This window comes from Lonchura striata, chromosome 9 (assembly GCF_050655825.1).
Source record: "Lonchura striata isolate lonStrDom1 chromosome 9, ASM5065582v1, whole genome shotgun sequence".
NCBI lineage: Eukaryota > Metazoa > Chordata > Aves > Passeriformes > Estrildidae > Lonchura > Lonchura striata.
This window is the reverse complement of record NC_140711.1, coordinates 19,782,483-19,800,045: the sequence shown is the minus strand read 5'-3', so window position 1 is coordinate 19,800,045 and position 17,563 is coordinate 19,782,483. Positions and strand designations below refer to the sequence as shown.

The window sequence follows — 17,563 nt, the reverse complement described above, 5'->3', positions numbered from 1 at the left end:
ATCTCAGCCATGTGAATCTGGTTCATATCAGAGGATGAAAATGTGTGCTGAAGGCCCAGCATTGTGCAGCCCCGAGCCTGGCTGTAGGTTCCCACCTCATTCTCTTTCATGTGATTGCAGGTGGGTTAACATAAAACTAACCCATGCTTTTTGCTGCATAGTCCAGTGCATTTCTACAGGGCCATTTGAAATCTCCCTGCCATCTGTGGTACTGACTGTTTGACTGGTACCCAAGGCAAGTTTTAATCAGCAACCAGGGGTGGTTGTTCTGCCAGGTAATGTCGCGTGGAATGACAGGGTTAGTGCTGTTGCCCATCACTGGACAGGTGGACCAGATGGGGACAGATGCCCACTGCAATGAGGCGGCAGTTCAGCTTCCTCGGGTCAACAAGATGAGATTTTTCAATCAACAGGTGGTCTTGGCACCACGACTGGAAGCAGAGCCTTCTATGGAGCGGGGATCAAGTGTGACAGGAGGGGCCGGCTCCGGAGGGGTGCTGGCAGTGAGCCCGGCAGAATTCACGCAATTTCCTCTGCCGTGAGCTTTATAACGGGAGCAGCGGGCCAGAAGAGCCCACGGCAGCAGCGGGACAGGCGCGGAGGTGAGCGGAGCTCGGGGGATGCGAGCGGGCGTTTGCAGCAGGATGCGGCCCCTCCAGGCTGCCGGCGGCGGGCGCGGCTCTGCCGGGCGGCCGGGGGTGCCCCCGAGCCCGGGCACGGCTCGGCCCCGCGGGCACCCCCGGGCAGCCGCGGCCCGGCACCGGAGCGGGCCCGGCCCGGCCCCAGCGGAGCCCCGAGCGGAGCGCGGCCGGGAGGGGAGCGCGGGCACCGTGGGCGGGCGGGGGCAGCCGGGGCCGGCGGCGGCAGCCCGGGGGTGCCCGCGGGGCCGAGCCGTGCCCGGGCTCCGGGGCACCTCCGGCCGCCCGGCGGATGCGCTGCTGCGAGCGGGGCCGGGCGCTGCCTCGCCGCCGCTGCGGCAGCCGCTGCCCTCGGGGCCGCCGCTGACACCTCCGTGCCCGCGCTCCCGGCAGCTGCCCCTGCACGGCCCTCGCCTCCCGCTGCGCTCTGCCCTGCGCTGAGCCAGCCCGGCTGCAGCCGCACGCCCTGACTCCACCATCCCCAGATGGGACAGGACAATTGCAAACCCCAGCCCGGAGACCTGATCGAGATCGACCGGCCACTTTACCAGCACTGGGCGCTCTACCTGGGGGATGGATATGTCATCCACGTGACAGGTAAGGCTTGTGCCGCCTGGCACGGTGCAGAGTGGGTGTTGGGATGCCCCAGGAGCCCTGTCTCCCTCCATGGGCCCCTGTGTGTGAGGCTGTCTTTTCCCGAAGGAGTCAGAAACCCATCTGAGGTCCTGGAGGGGCCAGAGAGGGTCTACCTTCCTGCATTATCTCCTCCTTGGCTTCCCCAGATGAAGGAGCCACATCCCTTATGCTTAGCAGCTCTTCAATACGTGCCACAACGGCCAAGGTGAAGAAGCAGCTCCTGAAGGAGGTGGTGGGAAATGATAAGTGGCGTGTCAACAACAAGTATGACCGCTCCCGCACTCCTTTCCCTGTGCGGAAGATCATCCAGCGTGCGGAGCAATGGATTGACAGGGAGGTGCCATATAATGTGCTTTACGAGAACTGCGAACACTTTGTGACAATGCTTCGCTATGGAGAAGGAGTCTCAGAGCAGGTGAGAGCCACGGGGTGAGCCCCTGGGTGCCTCCCAGGGCTCCTCCTGCTGCTCGCTGTGAGCCGCGGCGCTGGGACACAGCCTGCAGCCTGCATGGGGCCAGCCGAGTGCCAGGCTGGGCTGCAAAGCAGCGCTGCCTCCCCAGAGCCCCTGCCCCTGGAGGGTCACTGTGCTGTGTCTGCAGCCTGGCAGTGCCCTCTTAGTGAGTGCCACCTCCTCGGGGTACAAACCTGGCTGTGGCCCCTTCTGCTCATGGGATGGGGCACACGCCTCTCACTGGTTTAATTACTCTCATTATCTCTGCGTTTTCTATATTATCTTGCTGCGGGTAGGGGGGTGGGGGGTTGGGGGGGCGGGGTGGGGGGCGAGGCGTAAATAGAAGTGCTCCTCATGTTTCCAGCCTGTTTTTTGCTTTCACTTTTATAGGTCAGAAATGCAGCTGTTGGCGGTGCAGCAGGTATATTATTAAATGCCCTTCTTGGTGCTGCTACTGTTATTGGCCTTGCACTGTCTGAGAGGAGATGATGGTCTCTCAGGAAGAGCTCAGAGCAAGGCAGAGTGAGCTCCTGGAAACAGCAGTCAGCTTTTGCTACACCTGCCATCAAGGCTTCCTAGCAACTGTGCCACCCTTGCTGTAAACATTCAGAAGCCTTAATAAAATGTCTGAAATCCACACTCATATTTCCCTGAAATTCTCTTTTATCTATTTGACTGTAGCTTTGTTTGCTGGTTTAAAATTTTAGCCTTGTTTCTGCCTGCCATCCCAGTAAGGAATAACAAGTCAAGATTGTCACCATTCAAGGTGATCCCCAGCAGCTCTAGCCTGCTTGGAACATGAGCTTTTATTTTATTGTGTGTGGTGGTTTTTGTGGTAGTCTGGGAGAAACTGCAAGCAGGTTATCTATTCCTTCCCCATCCCACACACCTCCCCTGGAGTGGTTTGCTGAGCACGGGTGCAGGCTTTTCTGCCTGTTTTAACCAGCTAGCTCCTGGAGGCTCTTTCTGTGTACCATTGAACTAAAAAGAGCTGCTGAGAGTTTGCTGTGTTTTCCAGCTGTGTCCTGGTGAGTGTGTGTGTGTGTGTGTGGTACAAAAGCCAGAAGGCTTCCAAGGAAGGCGGGAACCTCCTCAGAAGAGAAATAAGACCCCTTGTTTCAAATGATTATGACTTCGAAAGTACGGGTCTTTGCGGCAGAACTGAGGAAAAAGGAATCAGAGTTCTTCAGCAGAACATGCACAGCCCAGAGCGGCCAAGAGCAGAATCCACGGAGCGCCGCTGTGCCGCCCTGCAGGGGCCGGGCCGGGGGAGCCGCGGGGAAAGCGCGGAGCTGCACCGACACCGGCACACCGCGGGGATAGGCACAGCACCGACACCGGCACACCGCGGGGACAGGCACAGCACCGACACCGGCACACCGCGGGGATAGGCACAGCACCGACACCGGCACACCGCGGGGACAGGCACAGCACCGACACCGGCACACCGCGGGGATAGGCACAGCACCGACACCGGCACACCGCGGGGACAGGCACAGCACCGACACCGGCACCGGCACACCGCGGCGATAGGCACAGCACCGACACCGGCACACCGCGGCGATAGGCACAGCACCGACACCGGCACACCGCGGGGACAGGCACAGCACCGACACCGGCACACCGCGGGGATAGGCACAGCACCGACACCGGCACACCGCGGGGATAGGCACAGCACCGACACCGGCACACCGCGGGGCCAGAACACAGCACCGACACCGGCACACCGCGGGGATAGGCACAGCACCGACACCGGCACACCGCGGGGCCGGAACACAGCACCGACACCGGCACACCGCGGGGATAGGCACAGCACCGACACCGGCACACCGCGGGGACAGGCACAGCACCGACACCGACACACAACGGGGCAGGCACATGGCGCACCACCACCCGCGGCGCCCTGCCACGTCTCCGGCTCCGCATCCCCCGAGCGCAGGAGAGCGTCACCAGCTACAAAACTGCCAAACCCCCCCCCACCCCATTCCACTCCCCAAACCACTCCGCTGATGTTCCGAGCTATCAGCCAATTCCGTTATGGGATTTATTCACCCGCCATCCAACTCCGCGCAGTCGCCCTCTCCTACTCCCACCGTCTTCACCATGACAATGGGAAAAATTCACCTCGAAGCCTAAACCCGTAAGAGTGGGAAAGCCTTGGGTGCCGGGTGTGCAAAAGGACAGGCAGGGAATGTGCCACGTCTTGAAACCCTCGGCAGCTTGTGCTGCCTAAAGTGAGCATCTCCTGGGAGCTGGGGAGTTAGGAAGGAAGGGCAGGTTTTACAGGCTGTATCCTTCCGTGTATTACAGGGTCATTCTCATTTTGGTGCGATGGTGTTTTGCTCCGTTTTTACCTGCCGACAAAATGTTGCTTTCCCTGGCTTTTCTAGCTCTCTTTGGCAGCAGCAGACCCCTAGCGTGGGGAGGTCTGACAGGAAAACCCCAGATGTCTTTTTGTGTCTTAGCTTTCTTCCACTGTGCCATCAAAATTTCCCACTTCACCCTGTTTGTGCAGTGATTGTTGGCCTTGAACCTGAACAAGACTGCTAGGTGATTCTTATGATCCCTACCAACTCTGAAACCATTCTCAGATTCTGCTCTTTGAGCTGCCAAAAAACGGACTAGTTTAAAGAATTACAAAGGCATCCAGGAACCTTTGACCCTTAGAGCTGTGACCACTCTCTCTTCAATGATCAAATGTTGATTCCAAAGTGTTCATAAGCATTCTAAAGCACCAGATCAATCTTCCCCCAGCCAGCAGGAAGGCAAAGCCAGGGTTCCTGCATGCTGGGGTGTGGGATGTAAAGAATGAGCTGTGCAGTACCAATGCTTCATCTCCCAATGTACTGAGCCTCACCATTTCCTTGTCACAAAGCTGATGTGTGCATTGTCTTGGAAGAAAACTGTTCAGGCTAAGTGTGCTTTATTGTCCATTACCTGGAGCATCAGACTTAAGATTCTGGAACCAGGTAACCCGCAGCTCACCTGTGAGACACAGAATCCTGTGCTGCTTTTGTTACAGGCAACTGCCTGGACTGCAGGGACAGGTGAGAGCAGAACAGCTGTCTGTGAGAGACTGGCTGGTTTTGTCTGAACTGGTTGTCCCTGTTTAACCCCAGCCAGCAACAAAGCACCAGGCAGCCACTTGCCCATTCCCTGCCAGTCCCATCAGGGAGGGAATCAGAAGAGTTGAAGTGAAAAACCTGTGGCTTGAGAAAGGTTGGTTTACTAGGTAAACCAAAAACTTTGCAAGCTAGCAGAGAAAAACAAAGAATTAATTAATTGTTTTTTAAAACATCAAATTTTCTATATTTTAAATGATCAAGCCAAGAATTCCTGTTGGTTTTCTGCTGCCCTTTGTTATTTCATTCCAAAAAGCTTTTTAGTTTTAATACAGGAAACCATGATCTAATCAAGGTGAAGCTGAAACTCCTTCTTGGATTCTTTGAAATGGAATCAAAACTTTTTTCACAGCTAAACCAGTTAGGTGGTTTTACAGTTGGCAATGAGTACAGTCAAGGTTGGTCTTTTCCCAAAAGCTGAGAAATATATCCATGTATGTGCTCTGAGGCACAGCCAGGACGGGCACAGCCTCTCCCTAAATGGAGGGGCTTTTGTAGGGATTTCAGCCATGTGAATCTGGTTCACATCAGCGGATGAAAACTTGGGCTGAAGCCCCAGCATTGTTCAGCCCCGAGCCTGACTGTAGGGTCTCACCTCACTCTCTTTTGTGTGTTTGCAGGTGGGTTAACATAAAACTAACCCATGCTTTTTGCTGCATAGTCTTGTGCATTTCTACAGGGCCATTTGAAATCCCTCTGCAGCATCCTCTGCCATTTGTGGTACCGACTGTTTGACTGGTACCTGTTATAGGACATATTATACTATTGGCTTTTCACAAATGTTAAAATGGATTTTGTATGTGTAATGTTAAAGTAACTTTGTTATAAAGATATAGTTTTTATTTCTGTTGTTAATTAAGCTTAGACATAGTAGAGAAATAGCTATGTGTGTGTTAAAATGCCTGCTTGGATGGGATAACATCCAATTAACACAGGATGAGGACAGCTACTACAGATATGCCAACTATCATCACTCACCGTCTGCAGAGAGTGTAGACCACAGGAAGTGATAAAGAGAACAAGCCAAAACCACAGTCAAGAAAAACACATGATATAAAAAGGCGGACCTGAGGAGGGGCCATGTAAAATAGTTCCTGGAAAATGTAAACTAGTTATGGATATGCATAAGGCTCTATGAATATGCAACGGCCTGATGTAAGGTATTTAAGGAGTATCCCCGACGGTAAAAGTGTGGTCTTGGTTGAGTGCCGGCCATTATAACCTTTGCTCTATGGTCCTTGTGTCCTACTGTCCTTTATTAAACTTTTTAAATTTTCACAGGAGAGTGAAGGTGTTTTTCACAGTACCCAAGGCAAGTTTTAATCAGCAGCCAGGGGTGGTGTTTTTCTGCCAGGTAATGTCGCGTGGAATGACAGGGTTAATGCTGTTGCCCATCACTGGACAGGTGGACCAGATGGGGACAGATGCCCACTGCAATGAGGTGGCAGTTCAGCTTCCTCGGGTACAAGATGAGATTTTCCAATCAACAGGTGATCTTGGCACCACGACTGGAAGCGGAGCCTTCTTCGGAGTGGGTGCGGAGTGTGATAGGAGGGGCCGGCTCCGGAGGGGTGCTGGCAGTGAGCCCGGCAGAATTCACGCAATTTCCTCTGCCGTGAGCTTTATAACGGGAGCAGCGGGCCGGAAGAGCCCACGGCAGCAGCGGGACAGGCGCGGAGGTGAGCGGAGCTCGGGGGATGCGAGCGGGCGTTTGCAGCAGGATGCGGCCCCTCCAGGCTGCCGGCGGCGGGCGCGGCTCTGCCGGGCGGCCGGAGGTGCCCCCGAGCCCGGGCACGGCTCGGCCCCGCGGGCACCCCCGGGCAGCCGCGGCCCGGCACCGGAGCGGGCCCGGCCCGGCCCCAGCGGAGCCCCGAGCGGAGCGCGGCCGGGAGGGGAGCGCGGGCACCGTGGGCGGGCGGGGGCAGCCGGGGCCGGCGGCGGCAGCCCGGGGGTGCCCGCGGGGCCGAGCCGTGCCCGGGCTCCGGGGCACCTCCGGCCGCCCGGCGGATGCGCTGCTGCGAGCGGGGCCGGGCGCTGCCTCGCCGCCGCTGCGGCAGCCGCTGCCCTCGGGGCCGCCGCTGACACCTCCGTGCCCGCGCTCCCGGCAGCTGCCCCTGCACGGCCCTCGCCTCCCGCTGCGCTCTGCCCTGCGCTGAGCCAGCCCGGCTGCAGCCGCACGCCCTGACTGCACGATCCCCAGATGGGACAGGACAATTGCAAACCCCAGCCCGGAGACCTGATCGAGATCGACCGGCGACGGCATCAGCACTGGGCGCTTTACCTGGGGGATGGATATGTCATCAACTTAACACCTGTAGGTAAGAGTATTGCAGACTGCAAGGTGCAGGGTGCTCCTGGCGCCCTGTCTCCCTCCATGAGCTGGTGGTGAACCCTATGTGTGGAGATGACCTTTCCAGGAGCAAAGGAAGCCCCTCTGAGGTCTTGGACGGGGCAGAGAGGGTCTGCTTTCTGCTGTATCTCCTCCCTGCCATATACAGGTAAACAGGACCTAAAGCTGGGAGTCCAGAATGCGCCAATATTCATCAGAAAGGTGAAGAAGCAGCGCCTGAAGGAAGTAGTGCAAAAAAATAAATGGCGTGTCAATAACGAGTCTGATCAGGCCCACACACCTCTCTCAGTGAAGAAGATCATTCAGTGTGCTGAGCATTATATTGACAAGGAGTTGACATATCGTGAGTTTGGTAGCAACTGTGAGCACTTCGTGAAAAATCTCCGCTATGGTGGCCAGGTGAGAGCCACGGGGTGAGCCCCTGGGTGCCTCCCAGGGCTCCTCCTGCTGCTCGCTGTGAGCCGCGGCGCTGGGACACAGCCTGCAGCCTGCATGGGGCCAGCCGAGTGCCAGGCTGGGCTGCAAAGCAGCGCTGCCTCCCCAGAGCCCCTGCCCCTGGAGGGTCACTGTGCTGTGTCTGCAGCCTGGCAGTGCCCTCTTAGTGAGTGCCACCTCCTCGGGGTACAAACCCGGCTGTTGCCCCTTCTGCTCATGGGGCACATGTCTCTTAATTATCCTGATTATCCCTGCATATTCTCCATTACCATACCTGGGGCTAAATTAAAGTGCTCTTCATGTTTCCAGCCTGTGTTTTGCTTTCCCTTTACCTGCAAAGATAGCAATTGTTTGCATGTTGGCAATATTGTCTGTGCTGTCGCCTTCAATGTGTGGGTGGGCTTGCTGGGACTGAAATCCAGAGAGAAAGAGAGCATTGATGGGCCATCAGGAAAAGCTCAGAGAAAGGCTTTGGAGGGAAATCCCAGGGATTCCTTGGCTGCACAGGGTCTCTGCCCTGCTTTTGCTACCCTTACAGAAATAATTAAATGAAAGCTTTAATAAAATATACATAGTCTCATAATGCCTAGAATCTTCTTCTATATGAATACAGGGTTGTGTGCAAGTTCAGCATTGTGGCCTTTGCTTACCCCTGCTGTCCTGTTAAGAAATGCCAAGTCAAGAAATACCAAGTCAAGCATATCATCGATTCAAGGTGATCCCCAGCAGCACTGGCCTGTTTGTCACATCTGCTTTTACTTTTTGTCTGTGATTATTTTTGTGGTAGTCTGCAAGCACTTGGAAGCAAATTTTCATTTCCTTGCCCTGCTACCTCCCATCTACTGCTTTGCTGAGGACTGGTGCAAGCTTTTTACCCTCATCCTTGTTTTATCAGCTACATCCTATTGGCTCTTTCTGTGGAAAAACTGATTTTAACCTTAACTTTCTCACCAAGTAAACTAAAATTATTGCTGAGTGTTTACTGTGTGTTTTCCAGCTGAGGGCTTTTGTAGCAAGTGAATTGCACATTCTTGATGTGACAGAAGATGAAGAGTACCCCAGCCCTGGGGACCTGATCGAGATCAAAAGGGGATTTTACGAACAATGGGCCCTCTATGTGGGGGATGGATATGTCATCCACGTGACTGATACAGGTAAGGCTGGTGTAGCCTGGCAGGGTGCAGGGGGTGTTGGGGTGCTCCAGGAGCCCTATGTCCCTCCATGGGCTGCTGGAAGACCCTGTGTGTGTAGATGAGCTTTCCAGGAGCAGTCCAAAAGCCATCTGAGGTTTTGGGGGGCCAGAGAAGTTCTGCCTGCCTGCCTTATCTTCTCTTTGCTTTCCCCAGATGAAGAAGCCCCATCCCTGTCAGCCAGCAGTGAGTCAATGCACACTGGAAAGGCCAGGGTTACAAAGGAGCTCCTGGAAAAGGTGGCTGTAAATGATGACTGGGTTGTCAACAACAACTATGACCGATACCGGGCTCCTCTGCCCGTGGAGGAGATCATCTGGCGTGCTGAGGGCTGCATTGGCAAAGAGCTGCCATGTGATGTGCTCAGCAGAGGTTCTGAGGATTTTGTGACACAGCTCCGCTATGGTGGCCAGGTGAGAGCCACAGGGTGAGCCCCTGGGTGCCTCCCAGGGCTCCTCCTGCTGCTCGCTGTGAGCCGCGGCGCTGGGACACAGCCTGCAGCCTGCATGGGGCCAGCCGAGTGCCAGGCTGGGCTGCAAAGCAGCGCTGCCTCCCCAGAGCCCCTGCCCCTGGAGGGTCACTGTGCTGTGTCTGCAGCCTGGCAGTGCCCTCTTAGTGAGTGCCACCTCCTCGGGTTACAAACCTGGCTGTGGCCCCTTCTGCTCATGGGGCACAGCAGCTTCTCACTGATTTGTTTGCCCTGAGTATCCCTGCCTTATCTTTATTATCATGCTGGGAGAGGATAAGTGCTCCTCATGTTTCCTATTGGCTCTTTCTGTGGAAAAACTGATTTTAACCTTAACTTTCTCACTAAGTAAACTAAAATTCTCACTGAGGGTTTACCATGTGTTTTCCAGTTGAAGGCTTTTGTACATGGAGAAATATACATTCTTAATATGACAGAAGACATGGATTACCCCAACCCTGGGGACCTGATCGAGATCAAGAGACCGGGGTACCAGCACTGGGCCCTCTACTTGGGGAAAGGATATGTCATCCATGTGACTGATACAGGTAAGGCTGGTGCAGCCTGGCAGGATGCAGAATGGATGCTGGGGTGCTCCAGGAGCCCTATGTCCCTCCATGGGCTGCTGGAGGACCCTGTGTGTGTAGATGAGCTTTCCAGGAGCAGTTCAAAAGCCATCTGAGGTTTGCGGGGGGGGGCAGAGAAGGTCTGCCAGCCTCCCTTATCTTCTTCCTGCCTTCCTTAGAAGAAGAAGCCCCACCCCTGTCAGCCAGCAGTAGGATAATACTCTCTAGAAAGGCCATGGTGAAGAAGCAGCTCCTGAAGAAAGTGGTGGAAAATGATAAATGGCGTGTCAATAACAAGTATGACTGTCACCGCATTCCTTTCCCAATGGAGGAGATCATCCGGCGTGCTCAGCGCCAGATCAATACGGAGGTGCCGTATCGTTTGTTCCTCAAGAACTGTGAACACTTTGTGACAATGCTTCGCTATGGAGAAGGAGTCTCAGAGCAGGTGAGAGCCACGGGGTGAGCCCCTGGGTGCCTCCCAGGGCTCCTCCTGCTGCTCGCTGTGAGCCGCGGCGCTGGGACACAGCCTGCAGCCTGCATGGGGCCAGCCGAGTGCCAGGCTGGGCTGCAAAGCAGCGCTGCCTCCCCAGAGCCCCTGCCCCTGGAGGGTCACTGTGCTGTGTCTGCAGCCTGGCAGTGCCCTCTTAGTGAGTGCCACCTCCTCAGGGTACAAACCTGGCTGTGGCCCCTTCTGCTCATGGCGCATATCTGACCCGGATTCAATTACCCTGATTATCTTTGCCTGTTCTCAGTTATCATGTCTGGGGGTAAATATGAGTGCTTATAATGTCTCTAACCTGTGTTTTACTTTCCCTTTACAGGGCAAGAAAGCACTTCAAAATTTCAATTCAATTTCTTCTTTAGTGTCAGCTGGGCTAGGAGGTGCAAGTCTTGTTGCTGTGGCCAGCATTCCTGTCGTTGGTCTTCCTCTTATGGCCTGTGTTCCTTTTGTGGCTGCTGCTGGTGGTGGTTTTCTTGCCAGTATTGGTTTTGCTTCCAGCAATATTGCTCATTCCTTCAAATCTGCCAAATTTGAAAAGGCAGGGAGAGATATACTAGAACAGAGTTGCTGTTAGGAAGAGCTCAAGCAAAGCATGGAGTCCCTGATCACTCTTCAGCTTTTGTCACAAGTATAATGGAGACTTACTAGCAACTGCTGTGATAATTAATTCAAAGACTTATTAAAATGTAAAAATCCAAACTCATCTTGCCTAAAAATATCTTATCTGTTTGAGGATAGCTTTTTGTGCAAGTAATTTCTCCTTAACTATCCTTCGCCACCTGCCTAAGACACTGACTTCTTTCTCAAGTTTTTTTTCCCCCAAGTCTCCCAAAGTCCCATTTTACAGTAAGCTCTCTTTCTGGGCCTTCACCAGCCAGCTAGGCAGCACTCAGACCATTCTATCTCCCTTTCTTCTTTTGGAAGACATGAAGTTGTATTATGGGGCTTTTCCCCAGCTCTCAGGGTCCCTACAGTCAATCTACACCCTGACTGTAATTATAGCTTTTCAGAACCTTTTCAACTTGGAGCCCTGTATGGTCTTTCTCCCCTACTGAGGGATACCAATAAAGATAAAAACCTATGGTGAGAACCATGTACTGATAAACAGTGGAGATGCAACAATGACCCAAAACACCAGAATGGTACCAACAAACTGAATCAGGCCCTAAATGGTCAGTTGTTCAGAGCAAAGCAGAAGCTTGACCTTCCCTGCTCAAAACAGAAAACACAAATCCTACTTACAGCTACAGTATTGTGGGTTTAGTGCTGCAGATGGTTTCTGTGTTTAGGATCTATGTTTAGGGTCTCTCAGAATACTAGAAAACAGTTCAAATTCCATAGACAAATATTTTTGCCTTAAGGTATTGCAGAGCAAATTAACTACCCTTCATCTGCAGCAGTTTGTTTCTTTTGTTTTATTCTGCAGCTAGAATTTTAATACCCAGATTAAGCTGCTGTTGTTTTTACATTACTAATTTGCTCAACAGTTCTGGGAATCAAGCACATTTCTACACAAGCAGGAAATTATCTTCACATGTATTTTGTTAAAAGGCATTTTTCTGGCTGCTTCATGACTGTCTGCAGCACCTGGATTTAAAGATTATTAAGTAAGGGCAGGCAAATCTATTCTGTGCTCACCATTATATTTTGTCCTTTCACATGATTCCACTTCTGTACCTGATTGAGAAATATTAGCTACCACGCACAAAGTTCTCCTTACATCACAAAAAATACTCCCAGAACTGAAATTTGAGGGTCAAACCCAATTCAAACCCTCATTCTTCTAAATAGTTTTACAGTTCCTGAGGAATTAAGCTTGGTTTATCAAGCACCTTTGAGACCTTTGCACTCCTGCTCACAACTCCATAGACCTCAGAGCAGGCAGCAGTACCCTGTGAGCAAACTCACCAGATCAGCTTCAGCAGACACTGGAGGCTGGGGACTTTGAGGTGAAAGATGAGGTAACAGACACCTCCTGTTCTAACATTGATATCACTGCATGGACCACTTTCAAAACCTGAAATCCATGGCAGTCACAAGGTGGAAAAATATCCTTCCCACCTCATAATTAATAAATTGTTTTTTCAGAAAGGTGTCATGTCTTGTTTATGCTTAAAATGCAATATCTGTAATTAGTGAGAATTGGGGGAGAAAGCTTTCCTTTGGGGGACCTGGAGGAGTATCTTTGGGCTCAGACCTCCAGACTATGCCAGGTTGTTTTCAGCTCTGTTAGGTTGCTGGACAGCACCAGCAGCTGTGCAGGAGTTGCTGGAGCTGGGACTATTTGTAAATGTGGGGGTCTGCCTTGGCGTTTTTCTCTCAGCCTCGTTTGGTGCTGCCTTCTGTGTGTGCTGGAGAGGGGCAGTGGCTCTGCCTGGGTGAGGGGTGCCTGCAAGGGAGCTGGCAGAGAAGCAGCTGCAAAGGGTGCAAGGGGGGATTGCTTGTGGAGAAAGAGAGGGTGGGAAAGATCAGCCTGGAGCAGCACTAGATGGGACAATTACACTTCATTGATTTGGTTCCAGAATTAAAAAAAAAAAAAGGAACATTACTTGAGTTCTGAAACCCTTCAACAATGCTGGACTTCTGGCCAGGAGACATCCTGCCAAAGGTAGGCCCATTCACCACTAACTGCAAGAAAAAGCAGTGGGCTGCCTTGGCAGTATTTGTGCTTCCACTGCTCCACTGAGGCAGGATTAGACCTCCATGGTGGGTCCCTGACACTTGTGAAATGTCCTAATCCCAATTCTCAAACCTTGACACTGTTTTGCTCCCCTGAGGGTTTAGCTCTGAGTATTTATCCTGCTGTTTTCTGCCTCAGCTGTTCTGTCAGAGGTGCTGAGAAGCCAGTGATCACCACGTGCTCTGCAGCAGCCTTTGGAGCAGCCAGGCATTGTAAGGGTTTCCCAAGTGCAGAACAGATGGCTGATGACAGCAGCAATAACACTGAGGCCTGAGGTTTCTTCTACCTGAAACTCTGGCTAGAGGGTTTAAAATCAGAGAATCTGTCCCAGCACCAGCTGTTTTATGGACTGAGTGGTAGGATTTGAAGATCTCTGCTGCTAGAGGTGGTTATTTCACATTTCTGATGGCCCTGCTGAGCAAGGCCATTGCTGGCTGTAGAATTGGCACATGGTCATGGGGTTGATGTTTTTAATTAGACTGGAATTGAGGAGGTGACCATGGAGTGACTCCGTTATGCAGCTGCTCACAGCACCACTGCCACCCCTGGCATCTGAGGTGTTACAGGATGCTGAAAGCAAGATGTTCAGGTTAAACCTGAGGCAGAGTGGGACCTTGCCTGGACTTGTCAAAATGTGATGTTACAGCTGCTGACAGAAAAACACTTTCTCCCAACAGAACACCACTGACATAAAATAAAATAGAGGGACAAGTAAGTGCATTGTTTTCTCTGAACCTACTTTGGCAGCAAGCTGTAGAAGTGCTTGACAATTATCTGAGAGGACCTTCCATTCACTGCAAAATGGTTTCAGGCTTCTTCTTCCAAGGTGATCTTTACCTCACTATGAGCAGGTACTTACTAGAAATAAGACAACATTTAGTTTCAGACTGAGGTTATAACATGCCATTTCACTTCTACCTTGTCAGCCTCCCTCCAGGAAGCCAGGAACACAGCCTTCTGAAACATCCCTTTGTAAAACTTTCACCTGGCAATTCTTGATTCTTTACACATTTTCCCACATACCAGCCTGCTGTTAGCCACAGGCTGCTAGTTCAGACCCTGAAATTTGGTCCAGCAAATTGTCACCCAGACAAGCATGTATAACTGCATTAGTTCTGCACATGTCAGGCATAACTGAGGTAGCCAATGCATCTGCAAAGCCTTGCCAGTTATTAATGTAATAATGTTCTGAGGAAACAATTTATTAATGATTTCTCCCCAATGGATGCACAGTCCTTACCACACTTCCATATACCCTGGGGTAGATATGAAATAACCTCTAGGTTTCCTCTGTTCCTCAAAGCTACTTCTGAATCCCCAGCAAGGAGACAGTTATTAGTCATTAAAAGCATTAAGTTACCTCTGGCACTCAAAAGCAACCATCCCTGGCTGTGCTTACATAGGGAGCAGCTGTTTGCTTTGCATTTTTCTGCTAATCACCAGGCAATGGAAGCTGGAATGGAACCCTCCAGTTTGCCTGCTTCAATGAGCCTGACTTTGCTCCCTGTTAATAGTAAATCACATGACTGAAACAATTGCTTTAATGCTTATATGTTAATGTAATAATTCTTCTAAATACTAAATTTTCAATTTTCTGATAATTCCTGTGATTCTGAAAGCAAAGAGTTTCTTTTAACTCTGCAGTGTTTTTCTGCATATACTTTCTACTACACACTGCAATCACGGCTTTATGGTGTAGTACCTAATGATTAATTAAGCTGGAATCAATAGAGAGACAATCTAGACAGGATAAGAGGAGATACTTAGAAACCTAAATAAGTAGAACATAATGTTGAAGACATATTTCTTCCTGCTGTTAGCTTGTTTGGAGGCTTGTGTCATTAGCTCTTATGTGGTTCTAAACTAGATCTTTCTATTGTCTGTTAAAATTGTTTTCACAGAATCACAGAATTGTTATGCTTGGAAGGGACTCTAGAGATCATCCAGTCCAACGCCCCTGCCAGGCAGCATTACCTGGAGCAGGGCACACAGGAATCATCCATGTGGGTTGTGAACATCTCCAGAGAGGGAGAACTCCATGACCTCCCTGGGCAGCTCTTCCAGTGCTCTGCTGCCCTCAATAGAAAGAAGCTCTCCCTCATATTGAGGTGAAGCTGTCTGTGTTTTAGTTTATGGCCACTGCTCCTCCACTGGAAAAAGCATGGCACCTTCCTCTTGACACCCACCTGTGGGAAGATGGATTGGGAGAGAGTAGAGGTAGTGCTGAAGGTGATCTTGCCCCTGAGGAGTTGCATCTGTACTAATTACCCAAGAGTAGAAACAGCCTTGTCCTTCACAGGTCACAGCTGTGTCCAACAAGGATGGTCCAGTAAGGATGGGTGCTATAAAAGAGTGGATGGGGGGCTGGGAGGAGAGCTGGCTGTGCTGTGTGGGGTAGGGTCAGATGGGTGTGCTAGGGACAGGAAGGGACAGGAAGGAGTCAGCTGGCTGCGTGGAGAGAAGAGACAAGGAGTCAGTGCCAGGAGGAGCTGCCTGTGAGAACTCTCAGAGAGAAGGTATGAGAGCTTTACAGTAGAAAGATAAACTGACAGTGACAGTTCCCATCCACTATCAACTGATGCTGGCACCCACCTGTGAGATATTTATATTGATTAATGAGATTTTCTCTCACTTTTCCCCAGACTATGCAGGTCCAGCTCCCACAATTTCTCCTCATAAGAGAGATGCTCCAGACCCCAAATTATCTTTGTGGTCTTTGCAGTACTCTCAGGTGTCTCCTTGTCTTTCTTGCACTGAGGAGCTCTTTGCAGGTCAGTGACACCTAAAATAACAGACCACAGAGGCACAGATCATTGGTTCTGTGTTTGCTTGGGATTGTTTTGAGGTATTCAGTGAATCACTAGAGTTTCAAATTTGCAGACAAATTTGAGTACAAGCCTATAATATTCTTGATAGACAAAAAAGAAAAGCCTGTGCTTATTTGCAGCAAGAGGACAGAAGCCTCGGATCGAGTATTAATATCAATTATCCTTAATAACAGTAATTTCCGTGTCCACAATGAGCTTTGCACTGCTAAGATTTAAAGCCTTTACAAGTCAGTAACTCAATGCTGAATTTAAGGCAATAAGTTATAAAAAAATTTAAGAACTTGTGCAGCACAACATATTTGATGTGACATATTCAATTACCATGATCCTATATCTGCTCTGGATATTTTGACATATCAGTATTAGTTATGCATTAAATCTTCAGCAGATGCAAGTCAGCAAAGAGATATACAGCAGCTGAACTTCAGACTGTGCATCTCTCTAGTTGTTGGGCTCTGTGCATCTTTAACTTACAAGCAATGAACACTTGTTTGTAGCATTAACTAATGGCATTTAATAAGCCTGATGCTTGTTTGCAGGAGGACTCTCATGCAGTTGCAGTGGGGTCAATGGAAATAGTTTTAGGATATCAGCTCCAACATAAGCTTGATTAAAGTTTTGATTTAGGTCAAAAATGCTATGATGTTGCTCTTTTTGTATGAGTAAAGAAATTCTACATGAGTGTTTTGTCTGCAATGGCTGGACAATATTTATGGTGGTACTTTCATGTATATGTTGTACTGTTCCTCCCTGATCTTCTGTAAAACAATGGCTATTCTCCACAGCTCAGAAGAAAATGGGAATTGAGGCAGGATTGCTATTTCTTCCACAGGAGCCTAGAAGAGGTCAGGAAAGTGAGATATTACCTGGGTCATTAATTACCCAAACCAATTCCATCCTGAACTTTTTGTCTTTCTTGATAAAGTGAATTATTAATAACAGGCAACTGTTTTGTTTTTGACAAATTCACATCCTCTGTCTTCTGGCTATGTAATCAGACCACTGAATTCAAGTTTATGAACCATTGTCTCAGCAACTGTCATCTCGGCATACTTCTCAGGTATATTGTTGTTTTTCTTCATATTTCAATTGTTTTCCAGCATTTGTCCCAGCCTTTCTCTTAATAAACACACATTAGTGCAATATTTCTGAATCTACAATCCTGGAAAACTGGAAACTGAAATTTGAGGAGTTACAGTGACATTGTCATGAGAACAGAGCAACCTTTGAAAAAAGACTTATTTCATTGTTGCCATGGCATTGTCTTCCTGCTATTGCTACAGGAAATCCTGCTCTTTCTGCTTGGAAGAAGCTGGTTGGTTCTACAGTTGTAGCTTTCAGAACACAGAGCTTCCCTAGGGCCTTTGAAGATGAAGTCCATCATGGGATCTGATCATCTTTCAGCAAGCAGCAAACATGCTCTCCCTCTCCTGCCTTAGACTCCAGTGTTTCCAAATCAAATTAAGAGAACAAATGCAGGCAGCCCTGAGTCACTCAAAACCCTTTCAGATCCAGGGGATTTCCCTGAATCTCCTTATCCAAAACAACCAGTGGATGACAGGTCTCCATGCCTCCACATACAGTTCCCCAGGCAGACGATGGAAAACTAGGGATTTTCTGAAACTTGAACATTGAAAGCATATTGCTAGTGGCACTGCTTTTAAGAGGGCCAAATAATACTCAATGATTAATTCTC

General features: G+C 50.4%; 2 protein-coding genes across 6 annotated transcripts; both read left to right on the top strand.

Annotated features, from left to right (window-relative positions):
• The first annotated feature begins 473 nt into the window (after positions 1–473).
• On the top strand, positions 474–2,362 carry LOC146766649 (phospholipase A and acyltransferase 1-like). 2 transcript variants are annotated; one of them, XM_085587784.1, is made up of 4 exons: positions 474–602; positions 1,032–1,235; positions 1,421–1,689; positions 2,116–2,362. In XM_085587784.1, the coding sequence occupies exons 2-4, from the start codon at positions 1,124–1,126 to the stop codon at positions 2,212–2,214; spliced, it is 480 nt and encodes a 159-aa protein (XP_085443910.1). In that variant the 5' UTR covers positions 474–602; positions 1,032–1,123; the 3' UTR covers positions 2,215–2,362. The 2 variants fall into 2 exon arrangements, with proteins under 2 accessions (XP_085443910.1, XP_085443911.1); XM_085587785.1 differs by having other exon boundaries at positions 524–602; positions 1,124–1,235.
• Positions 2,363–2,502: 140 nt separating this feature from the next.
• Positions 2,503–12,450, top strand: LOC144246805 (uncharacterized). Of its 4 annotated transcripts, none has more exons than XM_085587777.1 (9): positions 2,503–6,201; positions 6,338–6,526; positions 6,956–7,165; positions 7,346–7,596; positions 8,630–8,786; positions 8,979–9,235; positions 9,680–9,836; positions 10,037–10,302; positions 10,679–12,450. In XM_085587777.1, the coding sequence occupies exons 3-9, from the start codon at positions 7,048–7,050 to the stop codon at positions 10,931–10,933; spliced, it is 1,461 nt and encodes a 486-aa protein (XP_085443903.1). In that variant the 5' UTR covers positions 2,503–6,201; positions 6,338–6,526; positions 6,956–7,047; the 3' UTR covers positions 10,934–12,450. The 4 variants fall into 4 exon arrangements, with proteins under 4 accessions (XP_085443903.1, XP_085443902.1, XP_085443901.1 ...); XM_085587776.1 differs by having other exon boundaries at positions 3,269–6,201; positions 7,048–7,165; positions 10,034–10,302; XM_085587775.1 differs by having other exon boundaries at positions 3,272–6,201; positions 10,034–10,302.
• The last annotated feature ends 5,113 nt before the right edge of the window (positions 12,451–17,563 follow it).